Source organism: Aulostomus chinensis, chromosome 2 (genome assembly GCF_037954235.1).
Source record: "Aulostomus chinensis isolate RoL2024-O1b breed Wild chromosome 2, RoL_Achi_v1.0, whole genome shotgun sequence".
In the NCBI taxonomy this organism is placed as follows: domain Eukaryota; kingdom Metazoa; phylum Chordata; class Actinopteri; order Syngnathiformes; family Aulostomidae; genus Aulostomus; species Aulostomus chinensis.
In genome coordinates this window covers 28700323-28713100 of record NC_141321.1, presented here as the reverse complement: position 1 = coordinate 28713100, position 12778 = coordinate 28700323, and the positions used below count along the sequence as shown (strand labels likewise).

The window sequence follows — 12778 nt, the reverse complement described above, 5'->3', positions numbered from 1 at the left end:
AAGAACAACAAAAAAGAGAGGAGAAGAGCAGTAGAGCCCTTTTTTAAACTCCCGTCGATATCTTGCAAGCCTCACATCCTGGCACACAGCAGCCGATTTGTTATTGATCGAGTGTGAAAGTGGGGAGACAAAAACGAAGAAGAAGAAGAAGAAGAAGAAGAAGAAGAAGAAGAAGAAGAAGAAGAAGAAGAAGGAGAAGGAGAAGAAGAAAGTTGTGAGTTGACGGACTCGCGTTATGTCGCCATCCAAAAAGGGGGGCTGCCAGGCGCACTTGAGAGTCACTGCAACGAGCCTTGTTAAAGAGGACGAAAAAAATTGAGAGATAGAGAATGAGTTGGATTGTTAGTTAACGAGGGGAGGGAGAGAGAGAGAGAGAGAGAGAGAGCGAGAGAGAGAGAGAGAAAGAGAGAGAGGGAGAGAGAGAGAGAGAGAGAGAGAGAGAGCTTGGGTTTGGGCAGGGCTGTGGTTGCCCAGCATAAGCTTGCCTTTCCCTTCGCTGACTACACCCCGAGAGGAGGAGCGTGCTGTGCAGCGTAGTAGGCGTCAGGATCCTCAATTTCCAACTTAGCATCTTGGCAGGACATTTTCCCAAGCAAAGTCCCCGTCCGACGGGTAAAAAAAACTTCTGCACGGGCGGGCATGAGAGCGAACTCAGATAAGGGAGAAACAAAACAACCGACGGGCAGACGCTTGCTGGCAACGACCAAAATAAGCCAATCCAACATCCGAGCCTCTTTTATCACTTTTACTTTTTCACCTCGTCATTTAGAAGAGGGGGGGACAGGCGGCTGGGCTGCAGACACACGGCTCTATGCGCTCCGGCAGCAGCGCATGAGAAAATAAAGGGGGGAGAAAGTGAGTAAGTTAAGTGGCTTCTACTCTCCGGGCTCCAGCATGGCGTATCCTCAGGGCTACTTGTACCAACCGTCCGCTTCTTTAGCCCTGTATTCCTGCCCTGCGTACAGCACCAGCGTCATATCGGGACCCAGAACCGAGGAACTTGGGAGATCCTCTTCGGGATCTGCTTTTGCGCCCTATGCCGGATCTACTGCGTTCACCGCCGGCGCTTCGCCGGGCTACAACTCCCACTTGCCGTACAGTGCAGACGCGGCGGCAGCTGCCACATTCACCTCGTATGTGGTGAGTAAACTAAAGGTGATTATTCCATCTACTGGGAGCTCGATTATTGTCTCTTCACAGTGTTTAAGTGTCCGCTGCACATTTAAGGCCAAGATATTAGGAGGAAAATGTGCGTCAACTGGAGGCTGAAGAATGCGTTGATATAAAATTACAGTGTCAGGTCCAGAAAACACGCTGCAGGGTAAACACGAGTAATTTGACTTTCAAGTAGAAAGCGGTGAGATTCTGAAGAGGATTGTAGTTTGGGTTTTTTTTGTTTTGGTTTTTTTTTTTTGTTTTTAAAGAGAAAAGCGTTTTGCATCTATGCTCACGACCGACTGCGACGTGCGGTGTGATGGCAATTTAGGTCACTGTTTTTCCCCCCTCTTTATCGTCTCAGCCGCGACAGTTGTGAAAGTTAAATATTACAACTTTGGGGAAAAGATGGAAGAAAATTTGTTTCTCTTTGGTTGTTTTAGTCTCAGTGAGTATTCTTGTGGAAACATGACATCCAGAGTGTGGCACTAATGTAGGCCTGCTGACTACAAAGGATGATCCCAGTAGAGAATCCACAGACGCGGCGGGTTAGGCCCGTCGCGCATAATCTTAACGCGATATGTAAATCTGCAAATTGCGCCATTTTAATGGTGAAAAATAATCGCGGCTGCGGGCTGGCCTCGTGCACGCAATGATGGGGGAGAGAGAGAGAAAAAAATAACATATATAAAAATAAATTCACAATTTTTTAACACCTGATCAAGTTCGAACAATGACGACTGAAGTAACTTTAAAGCGTGCGTGTGTGTGCGTGTAGGGAAGTGTGTTGCGCACGCGCGTGCACTTCCATGTTTATGTGCCACAATAGTTTATGTTGATGCATAAAGCAGACCGTTGACACTCTTGTTATTGTTTGCATTATTTTGTTTCAGAGCTCTCCCTATGACCACACCACTGGCATGGCCGGCTCAATAGGATACCACCCTTACGCAGCACCCTTGGGTACCTACCCTTATGGTGACCCAGCATACCGTAAAAACGCAACCCGGGACGCAACCGCCACCCTGAAGGCCTGGCTGAACGAGCACCGCAAAAACCCCTATCCCACAAAGGGGGAGAAGATCATGCTGGCCATCATCACCAAGATGACCCTCACCCAGGTGTCCACCTGGTTCGCCAACGCCAGGAGGAGGCTAAAAAAGGAGAACAAGATGACCTGGACCCCCCGGAACCGGAGCGAGGATGAGGAGGAGGACGAGAATATTGATTTGGAGAAAAACGACGACGACGAGCCAAACAAACCCACAGACAAGGGAGACTCTACAGACACAGAAGCAGGTCGGTGCTGCAGAGGGGGGAAAAGCCAACAAAAAAAAAAAATCATCAATTTTTCATCGCAGTCGTTTCCACTCAGGGTGCAAAATTGATTGCTGGTTAATGGTGGTATATTATTTATAATGGGACAATCGCTTTAAATAATAATCACCTTGAACTCCCCTCGTTTGACTTCTCAGTGGCTGAAATTGCTGGTGACGCAAAGTGTTTAGCAGTCAATTTATCTTTTAACTGCATAATAAGGATACAGCTGGCGTGCTGCACCGGGGATTCAGCAAAAAAGTAGTTCCTTTTTTATTTTAAATTATTAGATTCCAGTTAGTAACGCGGTTGAATACTGATTAATGAGTAAATATTTAAATGGATAATTTATTTATAAATTCCTATCTTCACCATTGTGCTTCAATTTGTGCCACCTTGTGTTTGTGAAATAATGTGTCGGTAATAATGAGTTTATTTGGGGTGGCATTTATTACACACACACACACACACACACAAACACACACACACACACACACACACACACACACACACCCACAAACACACACACACACAGAGTGTCTCGTCTTAAGGGAAATGTGCGTAAATCTATAATTATTTTCATAATGCTGGTCACAGAAATAGCTGCTACCCTTTTCCTCACTTTTTAACGTATTTGGCAGTAATTCTATTCTCCACTTGTGCTGTAGATCACAAGCTGCTGAACCCAGGGGAAATAGGCTGTGACAGATTCAGCGAGGAGAACCACGGCAAAGACACGGATCCTCTTCTGAGCGACTCGGAGTCAAAAGACCAGGAGGAGCGGACTACAGACTTGTTGTCGGATTCCGCAAAGCCAACGACTTCGTCTCCCTCGGCGGTGCCCCGGGGGAACCAGACCGTTGCGCAACAAGACAAGCCGTCAGATCTGAGCCATGCACCGGGTACGGTGACCAGCAACGTGACCTCTGTTATCCACTCGCCTCCTTCCGCCCCTAAACCCAAACTCTGGTCTCTTGCTGAGATCGCTACGTCCTCAGACAGGTGTAAGGGAAGCGGAGAGGCGTCACAGGCTTGTCCGGGTTTGGCTCAGAGCGCAGTAATAGGCACCAACGCGTCTCCATCACGGTCCTCCCCCCAGTGCCCGCTCCCCAACAGCACCGTCCTGTCCAGGCCTCTGTACTACACCTCCCCTTTCTACCCCGGCTACACGAACTATGGGGGCAGTTTTGGACACCTTCACAGTAACCACGGCTCGGTACCAACGGGCTCCACGGCACATTTCAATGGATTAAACCAGACTGTGTTAAATAGAGCAGAGGCTTTGGTAAGGGAGAGCCAGAAAGTCAGAGGCCAAACGCAGGTAGATCTTTGTAAAGACTCACCTTATGAACTAAAGAAAGGTATGTCAAGCATTTAACACCTGATTCTTTTCCAAACACCGCGGACTTTTATTTATTTATTTTTTTTGAGGTTGCATAAAAAGACAAATGATAAAGCAAATTCTGAGAACAGATATTTTCTGAGTAAATGCTTATTCCTCAAATTTTTAGTTTCTGAATGGTTAATCCTACAATGTAACAACAATGGTCTTAATCGCTGCAGCCGCCGGAATTTATTTGTATTAAAGACTAACATGTATATTTAATGTAGCATTTTTGTATTTAAAAAAAATGGACAACACACTATCTTTGAAGTAAATTATGGAGAGAAAAAACAACAACTGTGCAGCGATTATTTTGGTGTCTGAAGTGCCTCAGGGCCAATTCATACATATATATATATATATATATATATATATAGATATATATAGATAGATAGATAGATAGATAGATAGATAGATAAATATATAAGACATATGAATTCAGTTTTTCATCCTGAGTGATGATAATCACATAATATCATGGTGGTGAGACAGGCTTGAAAAATAAGGCCTTTTCAGCTGAAAAGGAATAAAAGGGTGCAATATGGTTGATGAAAATGTTGTGTGAGATGTATGTTAAAAATCCTAAAAGGTATATTAATATTATTTATTAGTTTCATTTAAAACACACCTACTTTGCGTTTTTTTTAAAAAGTTGTTATTGATATTACAACAACACGGAGGCGCAGTCATTTAACCCAATTACCTATCGTGTTTTACGCAGTGCAATCAGGTGGTGAACTCCGGTAATGAGCTCGATTTTATGCCAAATTTAGACCTCATTACTATTTTCCAAGGCGTGGCAAAGCTGTTAAAAGCGACGCGGCCATGCATTTAGAACATACTGCCCCATTAATGGAGTCTCTTTAATGGCGCGTTAGATGTGAAACATTGCTATTTGCAGCAAAGTGAGAAGGTTGTCTGCATGCACACAGACAGACAGACATCATGAGTAGCTGGTGTAGTCATGCAGGCTCTGTCTCCTAACTCTTCCAACTTCTGCAGGTAGGTGTCACACTTGCTCTTAATTTCGGGGGGGACTCGATTAATCCGTCACGGAAACCCATCCCTGATCAAATGGCCTGGTTAAAAAAGAAGTGGAGCCAATGGGGCACACAGTGATCACACTTATTATGAGGATTAGAACAACTTTGACAAGTGTGTGTGTCTATATGTGTGTGTGTGTGTGTGTGTGTGTGTGTGTGTGTGTGTGTGTGTGTGTGTGCGCGTGTGTGTGAAGGACATGACCATCATGTTTTGTTTTTGTGGGGGGGGGGGGGTAATTCAGATACAAGGACTTACTTTTATTGAATATGTTCACAAAGTTTACCAAAATGTGAGGCCAAGAATGAAAAAAAAATAAACCAAATAATAATTATGATGATATGAATAATTAAACATATCTGTCAATTTATATTTAAAATGCAGACCGTCGAGCCTCAGCAGTTAGGCCTCGGTATGTTTTATTTTACAATAGTTGGTTTAATGAATATTGCATTTAAAGGACACGTATTTATTATTATTAGGTTATTATTATTTTTTACTGCTAGCGATGTTGCTGTTGTTGACCTCTACTGAAGTAGGACAGCATGCTCTTGTTTATGGCTGCTATTAATCTCTATAGTTTACTTTCCCCTGAAATCTCCCCTGAGGTTTATATAATTCCCTTAGCCTTAACGTCCTCTACTCGAGCCCTCTATTTTAATCTGACAGAGTGTGCTGGAGCAGTGATTGTGACACATCAGCTGGCTAAATAGCATAATTATGTTTTTTTTTTCTCTCTCTCCTTTGCTGATTCCCGCGGGATTTAACTGTTCACTGTGCAATGTCCCCTAAGAGAGTTTTTATTTGGAATTGCGTTGTTTTCTTATTCATAAAAGAAAAAGTGTTTCGCAGAGGCAATGCTCACACAATTCCTGAGGTGTAAATCATCATTGAGAGGGTGGATAAATAATGTGACGTTTATATGTCAAATAGGGTTTCCGTGTGTGTGTGTGTGTGTGTGTGAGAGAGAGTGAGTGAGGGAGGGAGAGAGAGAGAGAGAGAGAGAGAGATGATGCAGGGTCACAGGAGCAAACCAAGCGAAGAGACGCATCATTGATCATTTTAATTTATTATCTTTACATATAAATAAAAAAAACATTAAACATGCATTATTATTTTTTCTCCAACAATTGATTTACTGTAAAAAAAAAATTAAATAATGCCTTTTTTACGAGATATTTTAGTGGAAGTATAAACCAGTGTGTGTGTGGGGGGGGGGATAATTGTGCTCCTAGGTTAAACTTTACTGTCGTGATACATCAAGCTATATTATTATCATTATAATTATCAATATCATTATTATTTTTAATCTGTCGTGAGTTGGTGAAGGTGGATGTGTCATATATGACATTTCTATGGCAGGGCGGAGAGCCGCAGCAGCTCCTGCGTCCCTGCTGTATGTCAGCTGCACCATCTTCGCTACGGAGCTGCGTGTGAAAAAAAAGAAACTCTCAGCAATTAAAAAAGATATATTCGATTATCCTTGTTCTATTTCTATGCCTGATAAAAGTCAGTCAATTAACCCCAGATTACTGGAGGAAGCGGAGCGAGGGAATTTGCAAGCCTTCATCAGAGGCGTGATAGCCTACAGGGGAGATCCTTTCTGCAACTTTACTCAACTCGGTCCCAGGCTTCCCCTCCGCTTGAATGGCGTGTCGGCTCATTGTCGGGATTGCTACAATGTGAGAATACTAAGTAGGGGTGAAACTGTTCCCAAGTGTGGAAATGGGGGAAATAATCCGACAGCAGAAGAAGCAGAATAGAAAAGAGGAGGATAAGGTCTCTACCCTTCACTCCGACTTTGTTACTGTTGCGCGTAAATGCTGTTGGGTGTTTAGGAAAATTGTGCTTTTTTTCCTTTTTTTTTTTTTTTTACAGAGCCAAAATAAAAGCAGGTGGGTTTGCATATTATTTAAGGCCGCGATTGTTCAAATTTATTGAATCAAGCGCATTATTGCAAACGCGTTTGCTTCATTCCTTAGAAATTGAATTAATGCACGATTAGACTGATGAAGGCCTGCTGAAACGGAGACATTGACGTGCTTGTTTGTCAGGGAGGAGAGACAGAATCAGTGTTAATATAATGAGCAACAAGAGGAAACAGTGGGAAGCGAGTCTGGTATTTCTGCCCCCCTTATCATCGAAGGTATGTGTGCAGAATTATTTTGCATCAGTGTAGAGAAAGTCATATTTTGGGTTATGGTGTTATTGTTGTTCAGTGTATACATGCAGGTGCATTTACAAAACATGAGGATGCAATATTGTTGGTCTCATATGAACCAAACGAAAATCCGTTTACATTCCTGGAAGGATTCAAGGGCAAAGGCGTGTAAAGGCCTACATTTGCACGCCACAATGCTCCTTTCAACTATATAAATGGGGGGGGGGGATGTAGACATTTTACATTTCTATTTTTTAAGAACCATTTTCTCTGAAAATGTTCGGATCCATCCTGTCACCAAAAAAAAAAAAAAAAAAAAAAAGAACCTGAAGACCAGGCTCTTTTTTGTAGGAGCAGAATTGTGAAGAAGCTGTTGAGCAAACAGCTTAAACACCTGCCACTGGACAGGTCCATGAACGCCTCTCCACTGCTACTGTAGATCAGAGGTGAAACCAAAACCTGTTGATAGGGTCTGCGCGCTCCCAATATCACGGAGGGATTACGCAGCGCTCCAAACGGTACCTCCCGTCTACACGATAGCCCCCAACACATACGAGGAGGGGGTCAGATTCGGCTCAAATCTGTAAAAAGACACCCGCTGTATTCGAACACCAGAGACTATTCGCAGGAGTTACAGCAACACAAGCGTTGCCAAATGCGGCATAAAATAGGGTTGAAATAAAAGCAGGGCGGCTTTTTTCAGAAAGGAGGTCATTCGTGTCTAAGCAGCCGGTTGTTGGGATATTTGTTTCACTGCATTTTCTTTTCAATCATGGTATTTAACCGAAAAAAAAAATTCGAGGCTACAATATTCTCATAGGCTAATAAATTGTTTGTTTTACATAATGTGTAAGCAAGGAGGGCAGTTCGTTTTAATTCAGGTTTAAATGTGAATAGGGGAGCCATTACTTCTTTATTGGGGTTCATTTAAGTAGCTGCTCAGGGCTATTTCATCTTCATCAAATCCTAAATGAGAAGGCTAATTAAGGACAACCTATTTCAGCTTCCAGCGAGAGATGCGCTGCCTACAACCTTTACAGGGAATTCGATTTGATCCAACTTTAGAATCAAGAATTCGACCTCAGAAACGTCTAACTATCCAGCCACTTTTGGGAATCAAAAAGAAAGATGTGAGTGTAACGCGAGTCTGGCACCTCTACGCCCATGTTAAGTAGAGTTATAAAACGGTCTTGAACACACTGTAAAGCCACTCAGATAAGGTGGCAGAGAGTGATTTACCACTGTTTTTTTGCACTTCACGGACTGTTTTTCTATTTCTCCGTAGAGCTCCTCTGGGAGAGATTACACGTGTAATTTTCAGCAGTGAGATGTTTTAAGTGACCTCCCCCAACATAAATAAAACATTTCTATGAAGAAGGAGGGAGGGAGGGAAGAAAAAGAAAAAACATTAAGGAAGAGTGATGAACTATGAAGTCCTAGGAGGCCAGGGGTTGAGGCTGAAAACTGAGGGATTCAGTTCCAGTGGCAAGAAATAACAGGCTTCTATTTAGCAATTCGGGGATAATAAAAGTTCAACCGACTCTATAAAAATATAGTTTTTACAAATTTGATTATTTTACATTTGAGATTAAGCCATGATGTCATAAAACCAAAGCATATTTAGACAGTTTCCTTCTTCTAATTATGAAAACACAGACACAGACACACACACACACACACAGACACATACACACACACACACACACACACACTCGAAAAGCACCTTGACTTCTCAAAAGGGCTGCTCATTGACCAATCTGCTCTGACAGCAGTGAGGGGTGAGCCTCTGACCCTGTGACTGCAAAGGGTCTGTGTTCAGTGGCCATGTAAGGGCTCACTGGCACTCACACTGGGGGTTCCTGCCCCGCTGTGGAGGAAGTGGCACACACACACACACACACACACACACACACACACACACACACACACACACACACACACACACACACACACACACACACACACACACACACACACACTTCATGCCAATACCCTCAGGTATGCACAGCCACAGAGCAGTAAGTGTGTGCATCCAGTCTGGAGGTGGAGACACCAGCAGCTTCTTCCTCCTGTGACTCTGTACAGGTCCTGTGTGTATCCTCGCTAGGCTCCACCCACTCTCTGGTCACAAGGTGAGAAAGTTCAGCACACACACTCCTGAGTTACTGACTGATGACGACGATACAATCCCTCTGCATTTTTCCAGTGAGAAAATGCAAGACCTCAAAATAACCAAACAAAACAGGAGCTATTTATCTCTCTTAACATCTGTGATTTGTAAATCAAATAAATGGTGTTAAAGATCTGATTTGTGAGGAAACATTAATAAAAGCATTAGTCTATATATGATAAGGCCTCTAATATTCCAGTATTAATGGTTGTGATGAAGATTGATGAACTGTTTTCTTTCAGTGACTTCAGAGGCTCCAGGAGGGAGGAGGGGCACCAAGCAGCCTGACTGTTTATTTACATTTGCCCTTTTTAAATGATCCCTTTCTTCTCAACATCTGCTCTAAATTACCACACAGATATCAGTCCTAATGACCGCTATAATGCCTGTGCTCACACACACTACCTCTGAACACATGCATGCATGCATGCACGCACGCACGCACACACACACACACACACACACACACGCATGCGCACACACACTGAAAGATTAGCATTATCCACCGCTCACCTGGGACATTTTACCCTCTCCAAACCACCTTGCAACAAATGGACCTTCTCTCACTGCCTTTTTTGTTTGCTCTCAGCTTTCCCTTTTCCTCCCAGTTTGGTGTAGTCTGATTGATGCAAATGGGCACTTACATAATTGGATCAGTTCCCAAGATGGAGATAAACGGGGCACTGCCTTTTTTCCCCCCTTCCTAAGTTATTTTGAGCCGCGCTCAGTTCAGCGATGTGTGGCAAGAGCGTTAATGAGGAGGGGCGAGGAGACACTGCTGGACTCATTGAAAAGTCTGTTCCAGACTGTCCCTCACTCCTAAACAATGAGGGAAGGAAGCAGCATGGGCCCCATGTGCGATGGTGTTGCAATACCAATTTAGTAAAGTGCTTGCTAGCAATGCAACTCGCACATCGTCCAATCAAGGAGCATCCTCGTACATGCACGTAGCTGTTGGGGTTTGTCATTCACTTGACAAATTAGATTGCAACCAAACCTAAACATAAACATGGGGGGAAACAAATGAGTTTAGTTCACGTGCTTCTCATGATACACTTGACACTAAAGTGTTCCAGACATCAGCACATGATTACAAATGAAAATATCTGGTAGTGCTTTTTCTTCCTGAACCCACCACCACCCATCCAAACCAAGAAAAAAAATCAAGCAGTGGCTGCATGCCAGTGGGGGTGTGTTGGCGGCTGCACCCCGATTAACAGTGTGGTTTACAGCCAACTTCAATAGGTAATCTCATCAGAGAGAGGCTTTAAACAGATAAAGACCACCCCTAACTAGCCCACCCCAACCCCTCCAACCACTTCCCTTCCTGCATGAGACCTCCCATCTAACACACTAACTGAGAGCTTCCAAAACCTGGAGCAGGCTAACATGGCCCGTCCACAAATCAGGCTCAAATCATCTATTGACCTCATTTTCAATAAAGGAGCTGTTTCCAGTCTGATGGATGATTTGTTGGTCTTGCATGGAATGGCCATCTGGATGGTAGGATATGATCACTGTGGTAGGTATGCATCACCTGCCAGCTAGGCTTCTCTGCAAACCCTGCAAGCTTCATGTCTGTCTTTGCATCTCATTTGCACTAATATGTTTAAAATCAGACGAGCTTCAAAAAAGAAAGAAAGGAAGGAAGAACTAATTGAATTTTGCACCATATGGCCACTATTGACTACACTTTTATTGTTTTTGATCTCAAGTCAAACACAAGCTTATTTTGATCCAATATGAGAAAATCCCTGACTGCATCTGGAGACATAACAGCAGTTCATTCAGTTATCAAAAGCTTTGTACCCGGGCCTCTTTGTTGCAGAAAAAAGAAGAGGGATCCAAAACAAATCTGTGAAAGAGCTTCAGCTGTAGTAAAACCCCTTGTCCCACACAGCCTCCCTTTCTAGTTTGGGGGAGCGTGGATTGGGTTCACAGTAGCTGCACTTTAAGTATAGAAAGATCTGATTTATTAGCTTGTCAGGGGAAGCATTGTTCAAGAAAGCAATCAAAAAGCACTTACCTAGCTCCTCTAAAATGACTGCTTTTTCACTGGCTAATTTGTGTAACTCCCATGGAGAGGCTGGCAAAGAGTTTGATGAGGCATATAATGATGATTAATGAATTTATTGCCCTGCTGCTCATCAAACGGTTGTAGTATATACTTCTCTTTTCTGCCAATGTGTCGCACAGGCTCCAGAGCAACAGAGGGGTAGAGATGAGATAATGTTGCCCCCCCCCCACACACACACACACACACACATACACACACCCTTACTGCAGCCTCCCTTTGGCTGTTAACCTGACTGACCTGATGGGCATGAGAATGTAGCGGAAGGTCTGCGGGCAGAGAACAATGGACAGTTTAATAAAAGGTTAAACTGGAAATGCGAGTAAACCTGCTGCAAGGGACACATGTTCTCAACTTTCAGTCTGATCACTTTTGTGGGAAAAGCTGGGGGTAACCAGATCCACGCAGCTTCTCCTGCCCTCCACCACAACAATCGCTCACAGCCGTCTGTGCAGCGAGAGACAAAAAGCATTGCTACGACAGCAGAGTTTCAGTCTGTCTAATGAGTCAACAAAAAAAATGACACAATCTATGTAGGAAGCATTAAGCATGCTGAGAGACAAAAGCGACGTTTTCACATATACTATTATTGTGTTCAAACAAGCCCCGCTTTCATCACCAATGATTAACGACTGAGCGGGCGGGTAGGGAGTGTGTGTGTTGGTGGCGCTTGTGAAGCGGTCACTGTGGGGTCAAAAGCACTTCTGCATATTTGCTAAATAAGCCCACCCCCTTCATACAGCCTGCTCCCATAACTCCTGGGTCATGCATCTCTCTACTCTCTACATTCGACATTGTATAGGATGTTTACACTTGATTAAACCCCATGCTTTCCTATTCCCTGCTCTTTGGTGAAATGTGCTTGATTAAGTCCTCGCTTGTTCACCATTGCTGGCAACTAAAGAACGCATTGTTGCGTACCATCCCCCCCCCCCCACACACACACACACACACACACACACACAGGCACACACAAAACCATCACCCCCTTTGAGATCAGCTCCCTGGATAGGCTGTTTCTTCATTCACTGATTCATTAGGTTGGTCCCTTAAATACATCAAAGAGCTTCTTCTCTCACACAATAAACCAATAAAAGCAATTATAACCCCATATCTTCCAGGCAATGTTGATCTCTTGGGTTTTAACATTAGATAATGAAAGTGTTTGATGACATAAGTTTTCTGAGAAAGAATTACTTTTTTCTCTTTCTAGTGTGCTCTTTCTAAGCATGCTGTGCAAAATAAGAAATGCCTCGATTCCCCCAAAGATAACATGCATGTTACTTGCCTGTATATCACAAGAATGTTGAAGCTCCAGCATAGAGAGTCTTCAAGTACAAGAAGCCTATGCAAATATCGTGGCGCATTGGCTTTCATGTGCTTAACATTAAATTATTACCTATTAAAGTTCTTTAAACATTCACTGCATTCTTTACTACCTCTTTCTGTTTGATGGAGGGGTTTAGGTGTGGGCCA

At 43.4% G+C, this 12778-nt stretch overlaps 2 protein-coding genes across 24 annotated transcripts in view; one reads left to right on the top strand and one right to left on the bottom strand.

Moving 5' to 3' along the window:
- LOC147269674 (uncharacterized) overlaps nucleotides 1–12778 on the bottom strand; it is a 353014-nt gene that overhangs the window by 233260 nt on the left and 106976 nt on the right. The gene's annotated exons all lie outside the window — the stretch shown is intronic.
- On the top strand, nucleotides 202–4971 carry irx5a (iroquois homeobox 5a). 3 transcript variants are annotated; one of them, XM_086195503.1, is made up of 3 exons: nucleotides 202–214; nucleotides 2049–2454; nucleotides 3141–4333. In XM_086195503.1, exons 2-3 carry the CDS (start codon nucleotides 2076–2078, stop codon nucleotides 3848–3850), a joined length of 1089 nt encoding a protein of 362 aa, XP_086051629.1. In that variant the 5' UTR covers nucleotides 202–214; nucleotides 2049–2075; the 3' UTR covers nucleotides 3851–4333. The 3 variants fall into 3 exon arrangements, with proteins under 3 accessions (XP_086051629.1, XP_086051621.1, XP_086051612.1); XM_086195495.1 differs by lacking the exon at nucleotides 202–214 and adding an exon at nucleotides 354–1140 and having other exon boundaries at nucleotides 3141–4971; XM_086195486.1 differs by lacking the exon at nucleotides 202–214 and adding an exon at nucleotides 425–1155.

Bases quoted from the DNA above. Each gene is read 5' to 3' on its own strand.
- irx5a (XM_086195486.1), top strand. From the start codon at position 895: ATGGCGTATCCTCAGGGCTACTTGTACCAACCGTCCGCTTCTTTAGCC. The intron at 1,156-2,048 runs GTGATTATTCCA...ATTTTGTTTCAG, and splicing joins ATGTGGTGAGTAAACTAAAG to AGCTCTCCCTATGACCACAC. The intron at 2,455-3,140 runs GTCGGTGCTGCA...CTTGTGCTGTAG, and splicing joins CTCTACAGACACAGAAGCAG to ATCACAAGCTGCTGAACCCA.